General features: G+C 37.7%; 1 protein-coding gene across 1 annotated transcript; it reads right to left on the bottom strand.

The window, feature by feature from the left end:
• Nucleotides 1–22,578: 22,578 nt before the first annotated feature.
• On the bottom strand, nucleotides 22,579–23,525 carry LOC110778415 (auxin-binding protein ABP19a-like). Its single transcript, XM_021982977.2, has one exon. The coding sequence runs from the start codon at nucleotides 23,400–23,402 to the stop codon at nucleotides 22,770–22,772; it is 633 nt and encodes a 210-aa protein (XP_021838669.2). The 5' UTR covers nucleotides 23,403–23,525; the 3' UTR covers nucleotides 22,579–22,769.
• Nucleotides 23,526–23,852: the final 327 nt, after the last annotated feature.

Genomic DNA, 23,852 nt, shown 5'->3' with positions numbered 1-23,852 from the left:
TGAATGGGTGAATGGTATATATTGTATATGTACTGTTTTGCAGGTTATGAAGTGACTAGTATGGCCCAAATAGGATAGAAAATATGGTCTGCGTACCATTAATTTGAATGTAATTGGTCTAAAGTACCAAAGTTATTTTTCAATTCAAATATGGTCTGCGTACCATCAAATAGTTGTAATTAGTTATAACTTATCCTATTTGAAGAAAATGGTGCCTCCCACGGAGATTTTCAAGACGGACTTTGAAGTCAAAGCTTCAAGATGAAGTCGGGCCATACTAGATCACAAATATCTTATGCATGTTTTAAGTTATTTATTGTTTTAAATATGTCTTAAAATGCATGAGATCAAAAGCTTGATTATGTTGCATGATTAAGGATTTTAGTTCACTTAAAATCTAACCAACATAGTAAGAGCCTTAAGTTCCAAACTTAAAAATTGAGTTAAAAGGTGCCATGCCAAAATATACACTTGCTTGGATATCCTTTACATCAATCTAGTAATAGTTTTTGCTCAGCGAGGTGTTACTTATTGGTCCTAAAGGGGCAAGGTACACAAATAATTGTGAGTACATGTTAGTTTTGGTGAAACTCAACGATATAAGTAAGGAGTCCTTTTATGTCGTGGAAAATTCGATAGGTTTACCTAATAAGTTCTTAGACGTACCTATCAACCAAGAATAGTTTCTAGACTATTAGCAAAAGGCTTTTGCTTACCTAAGATGTTCTAGGATTAAGTCGACAAACTGTGCTTAGTTCTTCAATGATTTTAGGATCTTGGAATCATTTTATTCACACCTGCCGGAACACATAATTTGAATAAAATGCTTAATAAACCTTGAATTATGCATGTATGCTAGAATTTAAGTTTATTAAGAGAAACTGTGAATGGTTATTTATTTGTTTATTCTTTTCAATTGTAGTTTTAATATGGCAAACAACAATCAAAACATCATCATGGGTTCTGAGCTTATGGTCAAGCTGAACCTGACAAATTTTCTTGAATGGGAAGCTAAGCTAGTTGAAATAGTCAAACTCAATGGACTTGAGTATGTACTGTCACATCCCATGCCAAGCTACTATGCCAGAGACATGACCCCTGAGAGATTTTACGCCTGGGATGCGGATCTCAAAAAGGTTATGAGTCTCATGCTGAACAATATCCCTGATGATTGGGCTAAAAGGTTTGTAGCCTATGAACCTTTTACGCTCATCAAGAATCTGAGGGATATCTGTCGTGGAAGTACGGAGGACAGGGACCTGAACGTCCATGAGTTGATTGAATCAATGTCTGGTCTAAAGGTTAGTTCTCCCAACAGGTGTTATAGGATGGAGGTCCAAGAAACACATGTTCAGCTCCTTCGCACTAAACAGAGGGTAGGCGTCCCACTGAGGTTCCATGTGGATCTTATGTGTTCATATTTTGATCGCCTAAGTCTACTAGGAACACCAATAAGCGAAATGATGGCAGTCTCTGTCTTGCTCAATTCACTACACAGTGGGTTTGGTCGCTTCAAGCAACTATACCTAAGTGAACCAAGAGAAGAAACAGTTGCAGAATTTATTCACCTTGTCAGAAAGGCTGAAATAGTACTGGACTGTGAAGCCAAAGATTTACTCAAGGCTAGAAAGAGACCATTCAAGAAAGGTGGAAAGTCCAAGGGCAATGCTAAATCAAAGCAGGACAAGTCCACATCAAGCTGTCTTTATTGTGATGGAATAGGCCATTACAAAAGAGAATGTCCAAAGCTAAAGGAAGATCAGAAGAACGGAACAGTCGTTCCATCTTCAGGTATTTTCGTTATAGACTGTATACTTGCTAATTCAACTTCTTGGGTATTAGATACAGGTTGTGGCTCACACTTATGTTCCAATCCACAGGGACTAAGAAGAAGTAGAAAGTTAAGCAAGGGTGAAGTCGACCTACGAGTGGGAAATGGAGCACGGATTGCTGCATTAGCCGTAGGAACTTACTATTTGTCGTTGCCCTCCGGGCTAGTTTTGGAACTGGAAGAATGTTTCCATGTTCCAAGTCTTACTAAAAACATCATTTCAGTTTCTTGCTTAGATGCTAAGGGATTTTCCTTTATAATAAAAGACAATAGTTGTTCGTTTTATTTTAAAGAGATGTTTTATGGATCTGCTAGATTAGTCAATGGACTTTATTTATTAGATCACGACAAACAAGTATATAACATAAATACCAAAAAGGCCAAAAAGGATGATTCAGATCTCACCTATCTGTGGCATTGTCGATTAGGCCATATAAACTTGAAACGCTTAGAAAGACTTCAAAGGGAAGGAATTCTAGAACCATTTGACTTAGAGGATTATGGTAAATGCGAATCATGTTTACTTGGCAAAATGACAAAGCAACCTTTCTCTAAAGTTGGAGAAAGAGCAAATGAACTATTGGGTTTAATCCATACAGATGTATGTGGACCAATGAGTACAAATGCTAGAGGTGGTTTCAGCTACTTTATCACTTTCACTGATGACTTCAGTAGGTATGGTTATGTCTACCTAATGAAGCATAAGTCTGAATCCTTTGACAAATTCAAGGAATTTCAGAGTGAAGTAGAGAATCAATTAGGCAAGAAGATTAAGGCACTGCGGTCTGATAGAGGCGGTGAATATCTGAGCTATGAATTTGATGACCATCTGAAAGAATGTGGAATTCTATCAGAATTGACTCCTCCTGGAACACCACAATGAAACGGTGTGTCGGAACGGAGGAACAGAACCTTGCTAGACATGGTCAGGTCAATGATGGGTCAGGCCGAACTTCCATTAGAATTTTGGGGACATGCACTAAATACAGCAGCACTCACTATAAATAGAGCTCCGTCTAAAGCTGTCGAAAAGACTCCATACGAATTATGGTTTGGAAAGCCTCCAAATGTGTCTTTTCTTAAGATTTGGGGATGTGAAGTATACGTCAAACGATTAATTTCAGACAAACTTCATCCAAAATCTGACAAATGTATCCTTGTGGGCTATCCAAAGGAAACAAAGGGGTATTACTTCTACAATACATCTGAGAACAAAGTGTTTGTTGCTCGAGATGGTGTCTTTTTGGAGAAGGATCACATTTCCAAAATGACAAGTGGGAGAAAAGTAGACCTCGAAGAAATTCGAGTCGAACAACAAACTCTAGAGAATGCTCAAGATGACATTCAGGATGAAACTCAGAGATCTTTAGAAGAATCTGGTGAGAATCATGGTCAATCTAGAAATGTTACCCCGCGTAGATCGCAAAGATATAGATCTCAACCGGAAAGGTACTTAGGTATTTTGACGAACGAGAGCTATGACGTTCTATTACTTGAAAGTGATGAACCTGCGACTTACAAGCAAGCTATGACGAGCCCTAGCTCCAAGCAGTGGCAAGAAGCCATGCAATCTGAATTAGACTCCATGTCTGAAAACCAAGTATGGGATTTGGTCGATTTGCCAGATGGCTACCAAGCCATTGGAAGCAAATGGGTTTTCAAACTGAAAAAGGACAAGGATGGGAAACTTGAAGTTTTCAAAGCTAGATTGGTCGCAAAAGGTTACAGGCAAGTCCACGGTGTGGATTATGATGAAACCTTTTCACCAGTTGCAATGCTAAAGTCTATTCGGATAATGTTAGCAATCGCTGCATATTACGATTACGAAATATGGCAGATGGATGTCAAAACTGCTTTCTTAAACGGCGTTTTAACAGAAACTGTGTTTATGACACAGCCTGAAGGTTTTGAGGATCCAAAGAATGCTAAAAAGGTATGCAAGCTAAAGAAGTCAATCTACGGATTGAAGCAGGCATCCAGGAGCTGGAATATACGTTTTGATGAAGCAGTCAGTGACTTTGGTTTCATCAAGAACGCGGACGAATCTTGTGTATACAAGAAGGTCAGTGGGAGCAAAATTGCTTTCCTAGTATTATATGTCGACGACATATTGCTTATCGGAAATGACATTCCTATGTTGAACTCTGTCAAGATTTGGCTTGGGAAATGTTTTTCGATGAAGGATCTAGGAGAAGCACAGTACATATTGGGCATCAAGATTTACAGAGATAGATCTAAAAAGATGATTGGACTTAGTCAAAGCACTTATATCAATAAGGTGCTTGATAGGTTCAAGATGGCGGACTCCAAGCGAGGCTACCTACCCATGTCTCATGGAATGACTCTAAGCAAGACTCAGTGCCCAAAAACACTTGATGAGCGTAGACGAATGAATGGGATTCCATATGCATCATTGATTGGTTCAATAATGTATGCTATGATATGTACACGCCCGGATGTTGCGTACGCACTCAGTGCTACGAGCAGATACCAGTCAGACCCAGGAGAGGCGCATTGGACTGCTGCCAAGAATATTCTGAAGTACCTGAAAAGGCACAAAGATGACTTCCTGGTCTATGGTGGAGATGATGAATTAATTGTTAAAGGCTATACGGACGCAAGTTTCCAAACCGACAAAGATGATTTTAGATCACAGTCTGGGTTTGTCTTCTGCCTCAACGGAGGAGCAGTAAGCTGGAAAAGTGCTAAGCAAAGCACCATTGCGGATTCTACAACTGAAGCGGAGTACATTGCTGCACATGAAGCAGCAAAAGAAGCTATATGGCTAAGGAAGTTCATAGGAGAACTTGGTGTAGTCCCCTCCATTAAAGGACCAATAGCCCTGTATTGTGATAATAACGGAGCTATTGCACAGGCAAAAGAGCCTAGACACCACCAGAGAGTCAAGCATGTACTTCGTAGATTTCACCTTCTACGAGAGTTCGTTGAAAGAAAAGAAGTCGAGATAAGCAAAATTGGAACTGATGACAACATATCAGATCCATTAACTAAACCTCTGCCGCAGGCGAAGCACAACTCGCACACTGCAGCTATGGGAATCAAGCATATTGGAGAATGGCTTTGATGTCTCTATTTAATGTTTTAAAGTTTTAGAGTTTAAATCTTTGTAAAACATTATTGGTTAATCATTCACAATAAATGAAATGAATTCATTTTTCCATTTAATTTGTGGTTTATTAAATGATGAGTCCCTTCAATTTGACGATATATTCAAGATAGACTGTCAGGACCAGTCCTGTGACTAAGAAATGTCTATCAAGTGAACTTGAATGTCAAAGGTTGAAAATGGTCCCTAATCGGAGTTTTCTATAAAATTGGACGCATAGAAAACGTTAGACGATTAGAATGCAAGATGACTAGTAGTTCTGTTTCTTGAACTATGTGGACATGGCAATGTCATAATCATTTGCATAGATACTTACTTTGGGAAGACTAGTATCGGACAAGACCTATGAAACTTTACTGTAAGAGATGAAAGTCTGTCATAAGTAAATTTCATTAAATTATTAGACACTAAATCCTCAATACCTGAGTGATTTGAGATTACTTGTTTGAGAACTGGTTGCTTTGACGTTGACCAACCGTCGCACCGTAAAAGGAGGCTATAAAGGCAACGCTCAGGTAATCACCTATAACACGAAGTCTAATCTCAAGATCGCAAGATTGGGATTGTCCTCCCATAAATCGGGATGAGATGCTTAAAAGTTGTACAAGGCCACTCGGAGAGCTAGAAACTGTGAAATGCATGGCCGTGCTCGGATGAATCATAGGCTATGATTATCTGTTTATTTGATCAGTTGAACTCTGAAACCGAGGAACACCTCTGGACATAATAAGGATGACAACTCTTACCTTATGTTCAAGAGCAAGCATCGAGCGACAAAGGAATTAGGAAATGCACACTTGTCCCTAAGGACAAGTGGGAGACTGAAGGAAATAATGCCCTTGGTCCAAGTATGCATTCTATGTTAAGTCTAATAAATGCGGTTCAGTATTAATTAACAAGTTAATAATTCAGTGAGATCAAGTGAGCTGAATGCCTAGCTAGAGGCCGCTTCAGTTCAAGTGGAATTAATGATATTAATCCACAGCTTACTCTTGACTGAACCCGTAGGGTCACACAAATAGTACGTAAACGGATCAAGTATTTAATGGCATTAAATACTCCATCTATGAATATTCGGAACCGACGGATCTTGGTTTCAGTGGGAGCTAAGATCGTCACAGGCAAGAAATGAATACTCCGGAAACGATGATATTGCCGGAAACGGAAATATGGATCGTATCGGAAATATAAATATTATCCAAGTCGTAGATGTTGCCGGAAACGGAAACATGGTACGTATCGGAAAATATTATCGGAAATGGAAATATTACCAGAATCGGAAATATTGCCGGAAACGGAAATATTGTCAGAATCGGAAATATTACCGGAATCGGAAATTAATTCCGGAATCGGAAATGTTAAATATTGTTCGTATCGGAAATGAATTCCGGAATCGGAAAATTTAATCGGAAGCGCATCGTACGAATAAGCATCGGACGAGGCCTGCCGGACGAGGCCCAGCACGAAGCCAGGCCATCGCCCAGCAAGCCAAGCGCGCCGCACAAACAGCCACGCCAGGCCCAGCGCAAGGCCAGGCCCAGCAGGCTGCGCAGCGCGCACAGCGCGCACAGCACGCGCAGCGCGCAGCGCGCGCGGGCGCTGTGTGGGCTGCTGCTCGCGCGCACGCATGGGGCCCATCGTGGCAGCCGTGCGTGTGTGTGCAAGTGTTTGTGTTCGTGCACGTTTCCTAAAACATGCAGAGTTCGGTTAATGATTAAATTCCTAATTCTATTTGATAAATTAATTAAAATTAGAGTTCTTGTAGGATTCTAGGTTTAATTAATTTGTATCTGAATAGGATTTCGATTCCCTTTCCATACCCCTATAAATATGAGGCTAGGGCTCACAATTTATAACAAGTTATCAAAGTATTCAAAGTGAGTTTTTGAGAGAAAAATTCAGTCACACATTTGCCTATAAAGTGCCGAAAATAATAGTACCTTAAGGGCGATTCTAGTTGGTCAATCTTAAGGCGGATCCGGACGTGCTGTGGACTATCTACGGAGGGACGACACTTGGAGTCCTAAAGACTTGTTCTTGTTCGGTTCGGGCGCAGCTAGGGAAGGCACGCAACAAAGAGTATGCATCTAAATTATGCTAAATGATTATGTGTAAATAATATGTTTTCCTGGCTTTATGGTTTTTCCGCATGATTTATGAATTGTCATATGTATCATAACCTAACAATATGTACACGCCCGGATGTTGCGTACGCACTCAATGCTACGAGCAGATACCAGTCAGACCCAGGAGAGGCGCATTGGACTGCTGCCAAGAAAATTCTGAAGCACCTGAAAAGGCACAAAGATGACTTCCTGGTCTATGGTGGAGATGATGAATTAATTGTTAAAGGCTATACGGACGCAAGTTTCCAAACCGACAAAGATGATTTCAGATCACAGTCTGGGTTTGTCTTCTGCCTCAACGGAGGTGCAGTAAGCTGGAAAAGTGCTAAGCAAAGCACCATTGCGGATTCTACAACTGAAGCGGAGTACATTGCTGCACATGAAGCAGCAAAGGAAGCTATATGGCTAAGGAAGTTCATAGGCGAACTTGGTGTAGTCCCCTCCATTAAAGGACCAATAGCCCTGTATTGTGATAATAACGGAGCTATTGCACAGGCAAAGGAGCCTAGACACCACCAGAGAGTCAAGCATGTACTTCGTAGATTTCACCTTCTACGAGAGTTCGTTGATAGAAAAGAAGTCGAGATAAGCAAGATTGGAACTGATGACAACATATCAGATCCATTGACTAAACCTCTGCCGCAGGCGAAGCACAACTCGCACACTGCAGCTATGGGAATCAAGCATATTGGAGAATGTCATTGATATCCTTGTTTAATGTTTTAAAGTTTTAGAGTTTAAATCTTTGTAAAACATTATTGGTTAATCATTCACAATAAATGAATAGAATTCATTTTTCCATTTAATTTGTGGTTTATTAAATGATGAGTCCCTTCAATTTGACGATATATTCAAGATAGACTGTCAGGACCAGTCCTGTGACTAAGAAATGTCTATCAAGTGAACTTGAATGTTAAAAGTTGAAAATGGTCCCTAGTCGGAGTTTTCTATAAAATTGGACGCATAGAAAACATTAGACGACTAGAATGCAAGATGACTAGTAGTTCTGTTTCTTGAACTATATGGACATGGCAATGTCATAATCATTTGCATAGATACTTACTTTGGGAAGACTAGTATCCGACAGACCTATGAAACTTTACTGTAAGAGATGAAAATCTGTCATAAGTAAATTTCATTAAATTATTAGACACTAAATCCTCAATACCTGAGTGATTTGAGATTACTTGTTTGAGAACCGGTTGCTTTGACGTTGACCAACCGTCGCACCGTAAAAGGAGGCTATAAAGGCAACGCTCAGGTAATCACCTATCAAACGAAGTCTAATCTCAAGATCGCAAGATTGGGATTGTCCTCCCATAAATCGGGATGAGATGCTTAAAAGTTGTACAAGGCCACTCGGAGAGCTAGGAACTGTGAAATGCATGGCCGTGCTCGGATGAATCATAGGCTATGATTATCTGTTTATTTGATCAGTTGAACTCTGAAACCGAGAAATACCTCTAGACATAATAAGGATGACAACTCTTACCTTATGTTCAAGAGCAAGCATCGAGCGACGAAGGAATTAGGAAATGCACACTTGTCCCTAAGGACAAGTGGGAGACTGAAGGAAATAATGCCCTTGGTCCAAGTATGCATTCTATGTTGAGTCTAATAAATGCGGATCAGTATTAATTAACAAGTTAATAATTCAGTGAGATCAAGTGAGCTGAATGCCTAGCTAGAGGCCGCTTCAGTTCAAGTGGAATTAATGATATTAATCCACAGCTTACTCTTGACTGAACCCGTAGGGTCACACAAATAGTACGTAAACGGATCAAGTATTTAATGGCATTAAATGCTCTATCTATGGATATTCGGAATCGATGGATCTTGGTTTCAGTGGGAGCTGAGATCGTCACAAGCAAGAAATGAATCCTCCGGAAACGATGATATTGCCGGAAACGGAAATATGGATCGTATCGGAAATATAAATATTATCCAAGTCGTAGATGTTGCCGCAAACGGAAACATGGTACGTATCGGAAAATATTATCGGAAACGGAAATATTGCCGGAAACGGAAATATTGTCAGAATCGGAAATATTATCGGAATCGGAAAATAATTCCGGAAACGGAAATATTAAATATTTGTTCGAAACGGAAATTAATTCCGGAATCGGAAATATTAAATATTGTTCGTATCGGAAATGAATTCCGAAACCGGAAATTTTATCGGAAGCGTATCGTACAAATAAGCATCGGACGAGGCCTGCCGGACGAAGGCCCAGCACGAAGCCAGGCCATCGCCCATCAAGCAATGGCGCGCCACAACACAGCTCAAGGCTGCGGCAGGCCTACCGCAAGGCAGGCCCAGCGCGCAGCTTAGGCCATGGCAGCCTCGTGGGCTGCGGTAGCTCGCATGGGCTTCGTGGGCGTGTGGGTTGTGCGCGGGCATGGCCTGCATGCTTGCGGGTCATGCTCGTGTGTGTGTTTGTGTCCATGCATAATTCCTAAAACTATTAGGATTTGATGTATGATTAAATTCCTATTCCTATTAGGATTATTTAATTAATTAGAGTCCTTGTAGGATTCTAAGTTTAATTTAATCGTATCCTACTAGGATTCCAATTCCCTTTTCCAAACCTCTATAAATAAGGGCCTAGGGTCATAATTTATACGCACGATTGAAGTATTCAAAGGGTAAGTTTTTGAAAGAAAATTCAGCCACACTCTTGCTATAATAACCGAAATTCCTAAGCACCTTAAGGGCGATTCTAGTTGGTCAATATTGAGGCGGATCCGGACGTACTGTGGACTATCTACGGAGGGACGACACTTGGAGTCCTAAAGACTTGTTCTTGTTCGGTTCGGGCGCAGCTAGGGAAGGCACGCTACAACATGTATGCATCTATTCTATGCTAAATGATTATGTGTAAATAATATGCTTTCCTGGGTTTATGGTTTTTCCGCATGATTTATGAATTGTCATATGTATCATAACCTAACAGGTAAGACATCAAATTTTATTGTTTATTACTTACTCTATTTGCGTGTTCTATTTGCGTGTTTTAATAATTAATTTGGGTGTTTTGTTATAATGTAGTGACTTTGGAGCCGCAACTTGAGGCTTTGTGTGGATCCGTCACGAATTTGAAGGTGAATGTAGAAGGTGATGAGAGTCCATTGCCAATGTCGCCACCGATTGAGGCTCATCGACCATCCTCCTCCAACAATATCTAATGTTATGTTATTGTTTTAACAAACTCTAGTTTCTGTAATTTGTGCCTTCGAGGCAACTTTATTTGGCCTGTAAAACTTAATACTTCGTTCCAACTTATTAGGGTGTGCAAACTTAACTCCTAGACTTGTTATATTTTGTGTGAGATATTCAGGTATTTCTTATCAGGAGCTGCTGCCATTAGAGGCATAATTTCAAAATATTATTTTCGAAATTGTTTGTACAGGTTAGCAGCATTGCATTTGTGATCAGATTTTCGAATTTGTTGTTTGGGTTGGCCTGAAAACAGATCAGGTTCAGGTTAACCCAACCTGAAAACAGCAGGTTCAGGTTAACCCAACCTGAAAACAGCAGGTTCAATTTAGGTTTTTTGTGATTTTAAATTTTTTAAAATTTTCGGTTCAAAACAGATCAGGTTCAGGTTGAACCGATAATTAACAGATCAGGTTCAGGTTTAGGTTTTCAACCCGAATTCTTAAACAGATCAGGTTCGGGTCTGGGGGTAGTCAACCCGAAAATAGTCAACCCGAACACGAACCCGACCCAACCTGATCTGATTGCCACCCCTATACAGAAGGGGGTGTTCTGCTTCGATGCAGGCGGCCTTTTGGGGGACCACTATTCTATTCCCAGATTATGTCCCTCATCTAGGAGAATATTTTCAAGAGCCGTGTTGTAGACAAACAGATAACCCGTTGGCGGCTTCTTTCGTTTCCTTCTTACTTCATTGTCTCGGCCAGTTTCTTTTTGGGTGAGGTTTGCTTGCGGCCTTCTAGAGGTCATGGTGGGCCTACTTGTGAAGTGACATCCTGAGGCTTGTAAGATGGCCTTCGTGGTGTCAGGCTCGTCCACCGCCCTGGACGTTCTTCTCTTACATGGTGACTTTCCTCCTTCAGAGGCCGTCTTTCCAGGGGTGGGCCACGTCCATCTGCAACCGATTCCGCGGTCCTGCCACTTCCTTGCACTGGGTTGGTTTCGCTGAAGGACTTGGTGATTTCTTCCTGGAGGACGTGCTGAAGTCTTTCTTGCCATTCATCCGTGATGTTCTGATAGAGACCGTGCAACAGGTGCCGCAGGGATCTCGCGGAGGCTGGACGACTTGCTGAGGCGTCACAATGCTTGTCAGCCTTGCCTCTAACAAGGGGATGACCTTTAAGATAGCATACCGTGCTCCTTCTGTGCTTTCTTCAGATTGTTGTTCGGCCATGATACTATACCTCCCCACAGACGACGCCAAATGTTGTGGGATCTTTTTCGGTGATGACGTGTCACGCGTTCCTCGGAGGTATCAAGTATGCGCTGGCACGATCCTCTGGCAACCTGCAAAACAAGAATATTCCCGTTGGAATATTCCCTCTGATGCTTAAGTAAGTATAAGCTAGAGAGAGAAGTAATTTATAGAGAGAAGGTAGAGCAAAGATAGTTTAAGGTAGGTGGGAATGAATTGAATGCCCCCTCTTACCTTGGGATCTGAACTATTTATAGGGCTAGGGTTCCTTTGGAATTGATCCCATAACCCTAGCTGTAAGATGTGATGCCTGCTGGGGATTTGGAACACGTGTCCAGGAGAATAGAACTTGATAGACCCTTTTGGACTTGGGCCTGGCCACGAATCAAATGGGCTTTGACAAAGAGAACGTCCTTTTATTGCTTAAGTGACAGGGCTTAGGCCATCATTCAGCCCTTGGACCCACGTGCCACCTGCAGGTGGGTTGTACTCATCATTTAGCCCTTGGGCCTTTATTGTGGGAGCATCCAAGCCCACATCAACTTTGACTCTTAATATCTCAAATCGTGTGCAGTAAAAATTATAAAAAAATTAATATTTAGGAAATATATATCGATACGTATCTAACATGACCCCACATGACTAAAATTTTCTTACGTACGAATCACAAAAAATAGCCAAAGTCGTAGTGTGAATCCTAAACCCTTCTAAAAGCAAGAACATCTTGTTTGGAACAGTGAATTTTTGGAACGAATTTACTGTATTACCCCTTAAATCCTTCTTTCGTCCTGTTTTCTCACACGTTCAACAATTAATTAGAGAGAGAAAGTTTGAGGGAAGAAGGATCTCCAGATGACATGAAAACGGTTTGATCAACTTTGGTAAAATCACTAAAAAACCCTAAACTTTTAATTTTCGGGTGTTCAGTTTGATGATGATTTTGGGCTTTTAGCTACTTAAAGATTGTAATTTGTTGATTATTTGGGTTTGATTTCCAGATCGTGGAGAGAGAAATGGACGAGAGGAGATATCGACGAGTTGGGGCGAAGAAGCGGCTGAGAGGTGGTGGTGGTGATGGTTTGTTCAGGTATCTACTCCTAATTTTTCCATTTTTTTGTAAATTCTATTCAAATTTTGGGGAAATTGTTTGTATAATTCTATATAGTTTTTACACATATTCTAGAAAATTTTAATTCCCACAATATCATCCGAAATTTCAATGTTTTTTATATGTTTCCATTTTGTTGATTTTTGAACTAATATTGAATTAAGTTTTTGACTGTTGATTATTTACCATAATATGGTTGGCTATTTCTGTTAAAACATTAACTTTTAATGTTGAATTGAATTTCTGTGGGGGCAGAACTGACATGGGATGATTATTTTGGTGGTGGGGTTGAAAAAGGTCGATATTTGGTCACTGTGTTGGAAACTTAAGCAAATTATGTGGAAATTGGGACAGTTATGCATCTATATAGAATAGTTCTATCCTATTTTTTGATACAATGAGCGTCCCAATAGCATGTAAATCAGTAAATGCATCTTATAACGCTGCAGTACAAGGTTCATATCTTTTTTTCTTACTTGCTCCGTCTGAAGGTTGATCATGAAATTGATGAGTGAATCCACTTTCACTTTTTGTCGGAATAATCCGAATTGAAAGTGGTCTCTTTATCTTCTGTAATAAAGATAATCCAAAACTTTTGCTCTTGTGGCATTTGTTTATGTGTTGTTACTAGTCTTTGGCTGTATGCTTAGCTTTTTACAAACACTATACATGTAGTTACACTTATGATGCTGTAATTTTAGTCCAACATGCTCAATTCATGAGGTATCTGCAAAATTCTCTTGTGACAGAAATTAGAAAAGCTTTAAGATAAGTTGAGAAGGCTTTCACATGGAAACAAATGAAGATTGTATTCCCTGAACCTGAGCGGAGGAGTGAGGAAGTTGGTCTTGGCAGTAAATAAACTGCAATTTGGCTATGGCGATAATGTAAGAAAACTGCCTTCCGTCTTATGCCTGTTTTGAGCCCGAAAAGTGTTATCATTTATTTATTTATTTTTGGGGTGGGGGAGAGGGAAAAAAGTGTTCATACGTTGTGATTAAATTGTCAGATTCCTAATACATGTACTGTACATGTCAGCCTGTCAGGTACTATTTCACAATGCAAATCTTACAATTCAGAAGGGGGAGAAAATTGCAATAATTGGTCCTAACGGGTGTGGGAAAAGCAGTTTGTTATATATTAGGGCAGCACAATGTGATCCCAAATTATTTTGAGCAAAATCAGGTATTTCATATTTTCACCATTGCCTTAGTCCTTGTTTAAGAATTCCTCTCTTGTGGTTTTAGACTTTTAGGTTGTCCTTTTAGCATCATGAAAGGTTTGTTTTATGACGAATAAATTATGCTAAGCTTGACTGAACTTGTTCCCAGGCTGAAGCGCTAGATTTGGATAAAACGGTGATATGATCCAAACAGTGGATGAAGTTGCGGAGGATAAGGAACTGGATGAAATAAAAGGTCTTTTAGGGCGTCTAAATTTCAAATCTGATACACTTGATAGGAACTGGATGAAATAAAAAGGTCTTTTTTCTCTCCTTCAATTGTTGCTAGATGGCCGACTGCTCTCTCTATCCCTCCCTCTGTGGACTGTTGGCCACTCCACAACCCGTCGTTCTTGTCGTTGACGAAGGTACGCCACTGATCTCTCTCCAGTCTTCGTTGTTTTTTTCACAATTCATAATAAACTACATTATGGAGTTTCTAACTAAACGCACTCTAGGATTTCCATAGATTATGTTGATTTCAACCTATTTTTTAGGGACTTTCCTGTATAGATTGATTAATTGTCTTTTTTGTTAAATAAATGTTTATTGAGGAGGGATGTGGCGTTTATGTTAATCGGAAGTGAACAAAGAATATTTTCAGGTTTTTAATGATTTTCTCAAATGGGTTTATTTGACTCCCTTATTTTGTTGCTTTTAGTTGAACTGGATTTTATTTTGAATAACAATTGCTATGCGATGTGCCTAATGACGAAGGCAAAAAGATGATAAGTGATCGTAGTTTAGAAAGAGAACGAAGAATACGAAGCAGTTACACTATAATTTTTACTCTTTCCCTCTCAATTTAAAGCCTAAATTGTGTTTCTTTTGTGGTAATTAGTTGGGTAGTTTATTTTGATTTATAAGTTAGTTTATGAGTTAATTAAAGTAGTTTGATGCTGAAAGTATGAACCTTTAAGAGTCGTTTCATTTATTGCAGAACTACATAATGTGGCCATGTTGTTGACAGATTGTTCTTTTAGGTTGGCATTATAAAAATTGTATTCTTTTTAAGGGAGCTGAGTGTGGGAGAGATGGGATACATAGAGTGTGTGTTTTGAGTGTGTGATTGAAGAAGTGAATCAGTTGATAAACAATACCAAAGTTTTGGTGCCACTGTACAAAAAAGGTTCCTGCAACGTATTTTTACGGGTGTGTGTGTATTTTATTTGTTTTAATTAGTACTTTGGTATGTGGATTCAATGTTGAATTTTTGTGATTTTATTCTTTTGATCTATGACGTTACAAATTAGATGGTGTATGAAGTCTCAATGCATTGTAAGGTTAACCTAGAATTCAATGAATTGGGCCATACAAAATCTTTCACGGGATTTGTATTTGCTTTATTTCTATTTCTTAGAAACCAACCTACGCATAACAATTGATTTAGGAAACAATACTAGATTCCTAAACCTGCTAAACTTTTTAACATGGTTACTTTGTCAACTAAGGAAAGGCTATACTTTAAGTCTTTAACTTTCTTATTTTGTCGGTTTTAGAGTATGTATTTCATGGAGTCTTTTTTGTCTTTATTTTAATGTGAGTTTTTTTGTCGGTTTTAGATTATGTAATTCATGGAAGTCAGTCTACACTACATGGAGTTTATTTTTTTGTCAATGGTTTTAGAGTACTCCATGGATTTTTGTTTGCTATATATGTGTTACTTTGTATTAATCTGTACTTTGTATTAGCCCTTATCTAAGGACCTGATAGTTTCTTTTCTTGATGTCACATTGTAGGCTCCCTCCTCTTTGCTTCTTCATTGCATATTTGCATCTGATTTGGTTTTATCTTGCTGCGCTTTATCTATCATTCCTCTTTTTATTTTGGCCTCTCTTTCTTAATCAAATGATTGAAGTATTCTTTTTTGAATACTTCTAGGGAAGAGAAGAGCTTTGATTCTGCTCTCAACCGGACATGTTAATTAAAGTTTGAAACCCATCCCAGAGGTGGTTGTCTTTTCTTTGAAACGGGGAATACTTTTTATGTGTTTGTGCTTTTCTCTATACATTGTATCTGGACATGTAACTCATCTCATTTGTCCTTTTGACTTCGAATTCAGTTTCATAAATCTCATTATGATTATTCTTTGCAGTTTGGCCCTCGACTTAGCCTTTTGTCTCGATCATGTGAACGATGCATTGATTTTTGAGTTGCAGCTTTTCAAAATATTATAATGTTGTGTATATACTTTTGCTTTCACAAGTTTCTCGGTGTGCACAATATGTAAGTTATCACATCTTTCTTTTGTTATATGAAATTTGTTTTTCTGAACCCCATTTCTTGATGTCTTGAAGCTTTAATCTAGATCAGTACATTCCATACGATTATGATTGGCTGAATGATCCTCTCTTTTCATAACAATAGTTTACTGGTCTCCCCGGTTTTAGTTGGGCTTGTGATTAATAAATTATGAACTATTCTTCAGAGACATAAGGACCATACCACTATTTTATGAAAATAGCCTATGAGCACAACCTCTGGAATAATCTCAAGATGATGTCAGGTGTCGTTTCTTATCCACTATTTTCTGAATTATGGGTTGCTGGAGAATATGGGTAATGGTCCAAAAAGATGAAACTCAACGACTAAGGAGTCTTTTGGAGGACAGACCTCCCTAAGAAGTGCTCTTGTAGTCTGTTTTATCTTTAATTTTATTTCCTAGCTTGCATCAAAAAACAAAAACGACTAAGGAGTATTTTTGCTTACATTTCTGGGGTTTCTGCTGTAAAATTCTATCATTCACTGTGTGTGTATATCACTCGTAACAGTCAATGCCTTACCCCCCTGCCCAAACAAAAAAGAAATACCACATAAGTATTATCAATATGAGGGCCTGACATCAGTTAACAAACAACATGACGATCAGTTAAACTAGGTTGAGTATCCTGGTGTAATTGAATATGTTGCTTCGAATGATCATTCTTCATGACGATCAATCTATCCCACTACTTAGATTCTGGAGTTGGTCTCTTTTTATAATTACACTCTTCTTAATTGGTGTTGACTTATTACCTTGCTAGAATACAAGTTCTGAAATGAGGAGTACCTAGAACAACTTGTAGCCCTACAAATTGCTATGTTCTTTGTAAGTAAGGGGGCCATTTTGATATTTACATCTCCCGTTATGATGCAATTGTTTATCGACTCATTTGTCTTCTTCGTTTTCTGATTCATATGTAGAAGCATTGCCCATTTGCATTTGCATTCTGGTCAATGAATGTTGTTGACATTAAGCTCGGGATTTATATTTTTATTTGTCTACAGTAGCAGAAATGAAATGTATATCTCGCTCTTCTTCTTACAGGTTCTTCAACTCTGGACACTATCACAAAATCTGTCATTTGTAGTTGCTGGAGTTGCAGTAGTTGTTTTACTGGTCTTCTTGGGTTTAAAGGTCATACATTCCTCATCACTTCTTTTGGTAACTTATATCTCGGGAGTTGTTGATGGGGGTAGGGACTAGAAAGTAGAGGCCAGAGGGATGAAAAGATACAGATCTCTTTTAGGAGGTCATCAACCGCAGAAATATTTTCTAATATTTACAAAGCCATAAAATAACGAGTGAGAGAGAAGTGAGAGCCGGAAAGTACAGAGACAAAAGCCGACGGTTAAATGGGAGAGATATATAGGGAGGGGGGGGGGGGGGGGGGGAGAGGCACTAAAGAGGTATTAAAATGATTACCAAGAATTAGGTCAACAACAACATGTTTCTTAAGGAAACTAAGCGGCCGCGTAAGGCTTGAAAATACAGGTTGTCCCTCTACTATATATGTTTTTCCTTGTTTCTTAACGGATCAATCAGGATATTCTCTTCCTTTTGTTGGTGAAAGGATCTTCTCTTCCTAAATGTGTTTAGATTCCACTTATTAATGTTACTCTTAGCTAATTGGTGGTAGATTGAAAGTTTGAGACTAGGATATATAGAGTGCAAATCAAATTAACGCAATTTCATTTCTTGAAGAGCGCAAATCAAATTAACACAGTTGTAGTTCTTGAATGCGGAATTGACTGATTAACTCTTTGGTACAGGTAGAACTGCTAATTTTATCCTTCTATTTCAATTTATATATCTGGCTCTCTAATATCATGGTCATCATATTATGTATGGTGGTTGTTTGCAATAGCTTGCTACGTGTAATTGATGGTGTTTTGTTATGTTTGCAGGGCTCATGAGCTTCTTCTTGGAGCTAAAGAGTACTCAACAACGGTGGATACGTGGTCAGTGGGTTGCATAATGGCTGAACTGCTAACCAATAAACCATTGTTTGATGGAAAAAGTGAGGTTGAGCAGCTCGACATGGAAGACTTTTGTTACTTCTGGTTGCCATATTTCTAATCCAAAGTCATGTCTTTTACCTTATCTTTTGGTGCTCGTTGTTTATAATGTGTTCAATGGCCCTTTGTAAATATTCAGAACACTGGGCGCACCAACTGACAAGATTAGGCCGAAATATTCTCAATTGCCTGGGGTCAATACTAACTTTGTACACCAACCGCGAGTATTCATTTTCATGCTGTTTCATTATGCTTTACTGTTATGGCTTATTATGCCGGTTTAAGATGTTCGTATATGGCGTAACAAAATATTCGTATGAGTTTTATTCGTATGGCGTAACAAAATATTCGTATGAGTTTTATGGAAATTGAAATCTTGTTACTTGGATGTTGTAGTTTTTGACCTTTAAGAAGCTCCTTAATATCCCTGAACTTGACAAATCAGCCATATTGCTCCTTGTCTCCTTGGAAACATGAAGGCCAGTGGGGGGTAGTGTACTAGTGCGACCTCTGAATATATTCAAATCAAGTTTAAGTAATAAGTTCAAATAAAATAAGCTGAGTGAAACATAAGGTTAAATTTGATGTGGTCTTTTTTCCAGACAACAAGGACTCGAATATACGGAGCAACATGACACATACTGCATTTTAATGATACTTTTGAATATACTATTTCAAGAATTTACCAATTGAAAGAATTACTAATTGAATTACTAATCAAGTAAGAGTCCATCATCTACTGTCTTCTTTATTGAAAGACTAGGTTATGTCCCGTGCAACGCACGGTTATTACTAAAATATTTTATTATTTCAATAGTATCTAAATAAAAGACTTGTGATATTAGGAAAACGTGAAAGTAAAAAGAATATATGCAAAAGTATAAATTCATAGTGTATAACATAAATATCCAAATAAGCTAAATATCCATATTAGTAAAATACGGAGTACAAAGTTAAGGATTATATAGTTGTATACTTACCACTTATTATTATTTAATTAACATCCGTACTCACCGTGTATTATTATTAGAAATCAATTCTTCAATATTATATAAATTAATTAAAAAGTTATAACAATACATATATAAAATCAAATTGTAAAGGAGAAAATAATATTGATTCATCTTTCCTCCAATAATATATCATGTACTACGTAGTTACATTTATGGTTGTGAGAAATAATTCCCTTTGACTTTCATTGATTGTGTATTATCTGTATATATACAACCTATCTGTTGTACAATAGCGTGATATGAGGCTATTAATTATTAGGAATCTAATTAATACATAATATTTACAAAATAACTGCATATTCTATCACACCCCCGCAGTCGAAGCGGGAGATTGTCGTACGCTGAGACTGTCCCGAAAATCATCAAAAAGTACGAGCGGAAGACCTTTTGTAAAAATATCAGCAATCTGGTGGCGGGACGGTACATGAAGGACATCAGTATATATACAAACTATCTTAGTACAATAGCGTGACATGAGACTTTTTTTTTTTTTTTTTTGAGGGAAAGATAGCTCGGGCATATTATTAAATTAAATCAATTTCCGACAAAGCAGTGATGCTTTGTGGGAAAGGACCATTACAAACATACTCAGAGTGATTTCCCGTATCCCATCTTGCCACTAAATGAGCTACGGTATTACATGCCCTTTTAATATGAGAAATAACAAAGTTATCAAAGCTTAGCCTATCATTCCTAATATCATCATAAACTAAACAAATGGGAGAGAAACCATTGACATTACGTTTTGCCGCTTGTACCACATTTAGAGCATCACTCTCAAGTACTACATGAGTGAACCCAAATTTTCTGGCGATTTTAATGCCATATCTGACTGCCATGGCCTCAGCTATCTCAGAGGAAGTGGCTTGGTTTTTCCTTCTAGCAATCACCAACATCTTTCCATTGCTGTCCCTAATAACAACCCCCAAACCCCCCTTTACCCCTTCCACTACGGGTGCGTTCTGTTCACCTTAAATAAATAAGTTTAAGGTCCAATAAGTTCAGATAAGTTTAGATAAGTTTCAATAGGTTCCAATAAGTTCAGATAAGTTCAGATAAGTTCAGATCAGATAAGTTCAGATAAGATCAGTTAAGTTCAGATAAGTTCAGATCAGATCAGATAAATTCAGATAAGTTCAGGTCAAATAAGTAAAACACCCTACATGTGCATCTGTATTGACCTTGACCCAACCCGGCATCGGCAACGACCATGACCTCGAGGCAGGAACTACCTGCTGACCAGAAGGCTTAAAGACCCTCTTTGAGTAATTAGCATACTCCTCCACTAACCTCACATACCCAGCAGCCATTACTACAGCATTAGGCTTGACATGCTCAAAAAAGTTTTTATTATGGCAATGCCAAGCTGCCCACATTAGAGCAGCTAGAGTGCGTGACATGAGACTATCAATTAGGAATCTAATTAATACATAATATTTACAAAATAACTGCATATTCTATTAATGGTAGTTCAATTATATTTTTATTTCATTTTTATCTTAGTTTCCTAAAAAAAAATGCAAAGCAAAATCTTTTAAAAAAAGTTTAAAAAAATAAATTTTGGAGGGAAAAAATCGCACCAGGAAATGACACGTGTCATTCCTGGTGTCTCTTTTAGTATATAGTAATAGATTATTGTTATACCCGATGAGTTTATGATGTTGCTTGTGAATTATAATGATCGGTGTATCCGTATATGTTAAGTTATTCTTTTCTTTGCTATTGAATCGTCTTTTATGATTTTCCATTTATTGTTATTGATTGTTATAAAGTCAGTTGAATGGACTTGATCGGTATCAAATATCCATACATATGGTATTACTTGTTTTATCTTGTTCGTGAAAATGGGTTTGTTCGTGATATTCATCTCTACTATTATGAGTTTGTAGATGAATACAAAAAAATATTACGGGGAATGGAGGAACGAAGAGTATGTGAAAGAGAAACGGAACCACAGTATATTGGATACATAATGACATTTACAACCTCATATGTTTCTGTTACACTTACATATAGGGATTTAACCCCCCCCCCCCCCCCCCCGGCATATACAATGTGTGTTGACTATGAGATTATTTTACAGAATTTCTAAACCATTCAAGCATTGTCCTCCATATCTATAAGGTAGAAACGTTGTCCCCGTCTTATTTGCCTAATTACCCAACTCCTCAATTTTCAAACAATAGTTATGAGTCTTCATCACCTGTAATACAATGAGATCAGCTTATTGAAGATAACATCAACGAAGCAAAAAAAAAAATATTTCTTTTCTTCGTTTTTATCTTGTTTTATTTAGGAGACTAAAATTCATAATTTTTTCCGGTGAACATTCGCGCGCGATAGCGCGCGTTCCGGCTCCTAGTAGTGTAAAAAACAAATGGTGCGATATTTCCGGAACGGAGGAAGTATTACCTTATAATGTCGTTATAGTAATTGTAGTCTTATACTCATAACATAATTTTAATTAAACGTTTGTTATTAGGCTCAGTTCTGTTCAACTTATTTTGACTCATTTCATAGAAGATAAATTCAGATAAGTTTAGTTAAGTTCAGATAATAAAAGTTCAGACAAAATAAGTTTTAAGTTCAGACAAGTTCAATTAAGCTCAGATAATATAAGTTCGGAAAAAATAAATTTTTTCCAGACATTTTCACTTACAAATAAGTTTTTTAAGCCAACATAAGTTTTTTTCAAATAAAATAAGTCCAAATTAATTTAGATTAAATTAATTCAGATAATATAAGTTTACACAAAATAAGTCTAATAACATGAAACCTTAGACCATGTGCATCCTTAACCTTCGGTCAAGTGAAAAATAAGTTATCTCACATCCTTCTCCTTCTTCCACCTCATCTTCCACTAACTTGACATATCACTTACTTAACCCCCTCCTCCCCCCTCCCCCCTTTTCTTCTACAATCTTGACTCAAGGTTATTAAATTTTCTTACCTACTTTTTTTACTTTTACATATACTCCATTTTAAATTCACCTTCAAACACAATTATTAATTTTAACAAACAAATAAATATGAAATTAAATTAATATATGTGGCATTGTAAAAACTTATCCTGAAAATTGTACACACGTGGAATTGTAAAAAACTTATCATGAAAATTTTCTTAAAAAAAATAAGATGCATTTCATGCGTGACAGCACATGAGCCCAAAAAAAAAATGCATACAGTACAAAATGATTTAAGCCAATATTAGTCTAAAATAATACTCTGTATGCAAACAGGTAACAATTATTGCCTAGGCTCCATACAAGTTGCGCTTTATTCGGCCCCACATCCGTTTTTAATTTACTTGACATTAATTGGGTCACATATACGACCCAGGTCAAGTTAATAAAATTTTGACCCTTGCACACTGTCAACATTGTATTCATTTTGTCCTGTCAATTATCACTTGACCCAAACAACATGTCAAAATTGTGTATGCTCTTAATAAATGAGTCGAGTAGGTAAAAAAACTTGAAGCTGGTTTAGTATAATAATAAAATAAAAGGGAGTACATCTTATTCAATTTTACATGGGCAACGTTCATGTACGTTGGTATACAAAATTAATATAAATTGGGAATTTAAAACATAAAAATTGAAATCCATTATTATTAATTGCATTTTTATTATTTATTTTTGTCATTGAAGTCTTAATTAGTGCCGCCAAAGACTGTCTTCAACTGCCTGATCTGTGCAGCATCCAACAAAGTGATCTTTTGAATTATATCAGTAGGAAGATCATTTGCACCTAGAGCAAAACTCGTCGTTTGGAAACCAGGACTAGCACTATTCAAGCTAACAAAGGCAAGAGCCGGCAAATCGCCAACGTTAACTTGGAAGTGAAGTAACGATTGAGGGAAGATCATAATATCTCCCTTATTCAATGTCTTGTAGTAAGGGGTGTTATTTGAACCAATAAATCCAGCAATTATTGTACCCTCGATAACGAGGATAACTTCTGATACTCTGTGTGCGTGGATTGGAATAACTCCACCCACACCGAAGTCTAACCGTGCCATGGATAGGCCTAGACCGTTCAAGGCAGGGAAAGTTATATCGACTGCTAGAAATGCACTAGCATTGAATATATTTGACGTGTTACCTGCAACGCCTAAACCAGAGTAAACAAAGTCATCTGCTGTCAGATTTGCAGGATTTCTGCAAGCATATCCCGCTGGTCCATCTGGATAATTAAAATCCGCCACACAAAAATCAACGACGCTAGTAGCAGACGAGAGAGGAACAAGGAGAATGAAGAGGAAGATAATTTTTTGAGCATCCATGTTTGATGAAATATGGAAAAGTTTTTTTTGGATGCAAATGAGCTACAAAATTAAATATGGAATTATAAGTTGGAATAGAAAATGAGAGTTATGTAATTAGTAGTTGTTGTGTTTGTTTAGGATGTGTGATTATGCTTCTTTTTATAGCATTTTGAACGTGAAATGCCGTGGAAGGTTTCGTTGATTTACTAATTTTTTTTTTAAATATAAGTGAGATTATATCACATGGCCTTCCATCATTGCTTACGTGGATAACTGAATTAGTCGAATTATTGTTAAGTTACCAATTTCAATCTAGCTCAGGTGAATGAAAGTAGCAGTGAAATGAAAACCGTCATTGCTTATATGATTATTTATGTTTTGTGGTTAATAATAACTACTCCATATTTTCTTAAATAATTGTCTCTTTAGCATTCAATTTTGGACACTAATATATTAATTTTATTTGTC

Source organism: Spinacia oleracea, chromosome 2 (genome assembly GCF_020520425.1).
Source record: "Spinacia oleracea cultivar Varoflay chromosome 2, BTI_SOV_V1, whole genome shotgun sequence".
Classification (NCBI taxonomy): domain Eukaryota; kingdom Viridiplantae; phylum Streptophyta; class Magnoliopsida; order Caryophyllales; family Amaranthaceae; genus Spinacia; species Spinacia oleracea.
This window is presented reverse-complemented; position numbering and strand designations above follow the sequence as displayed.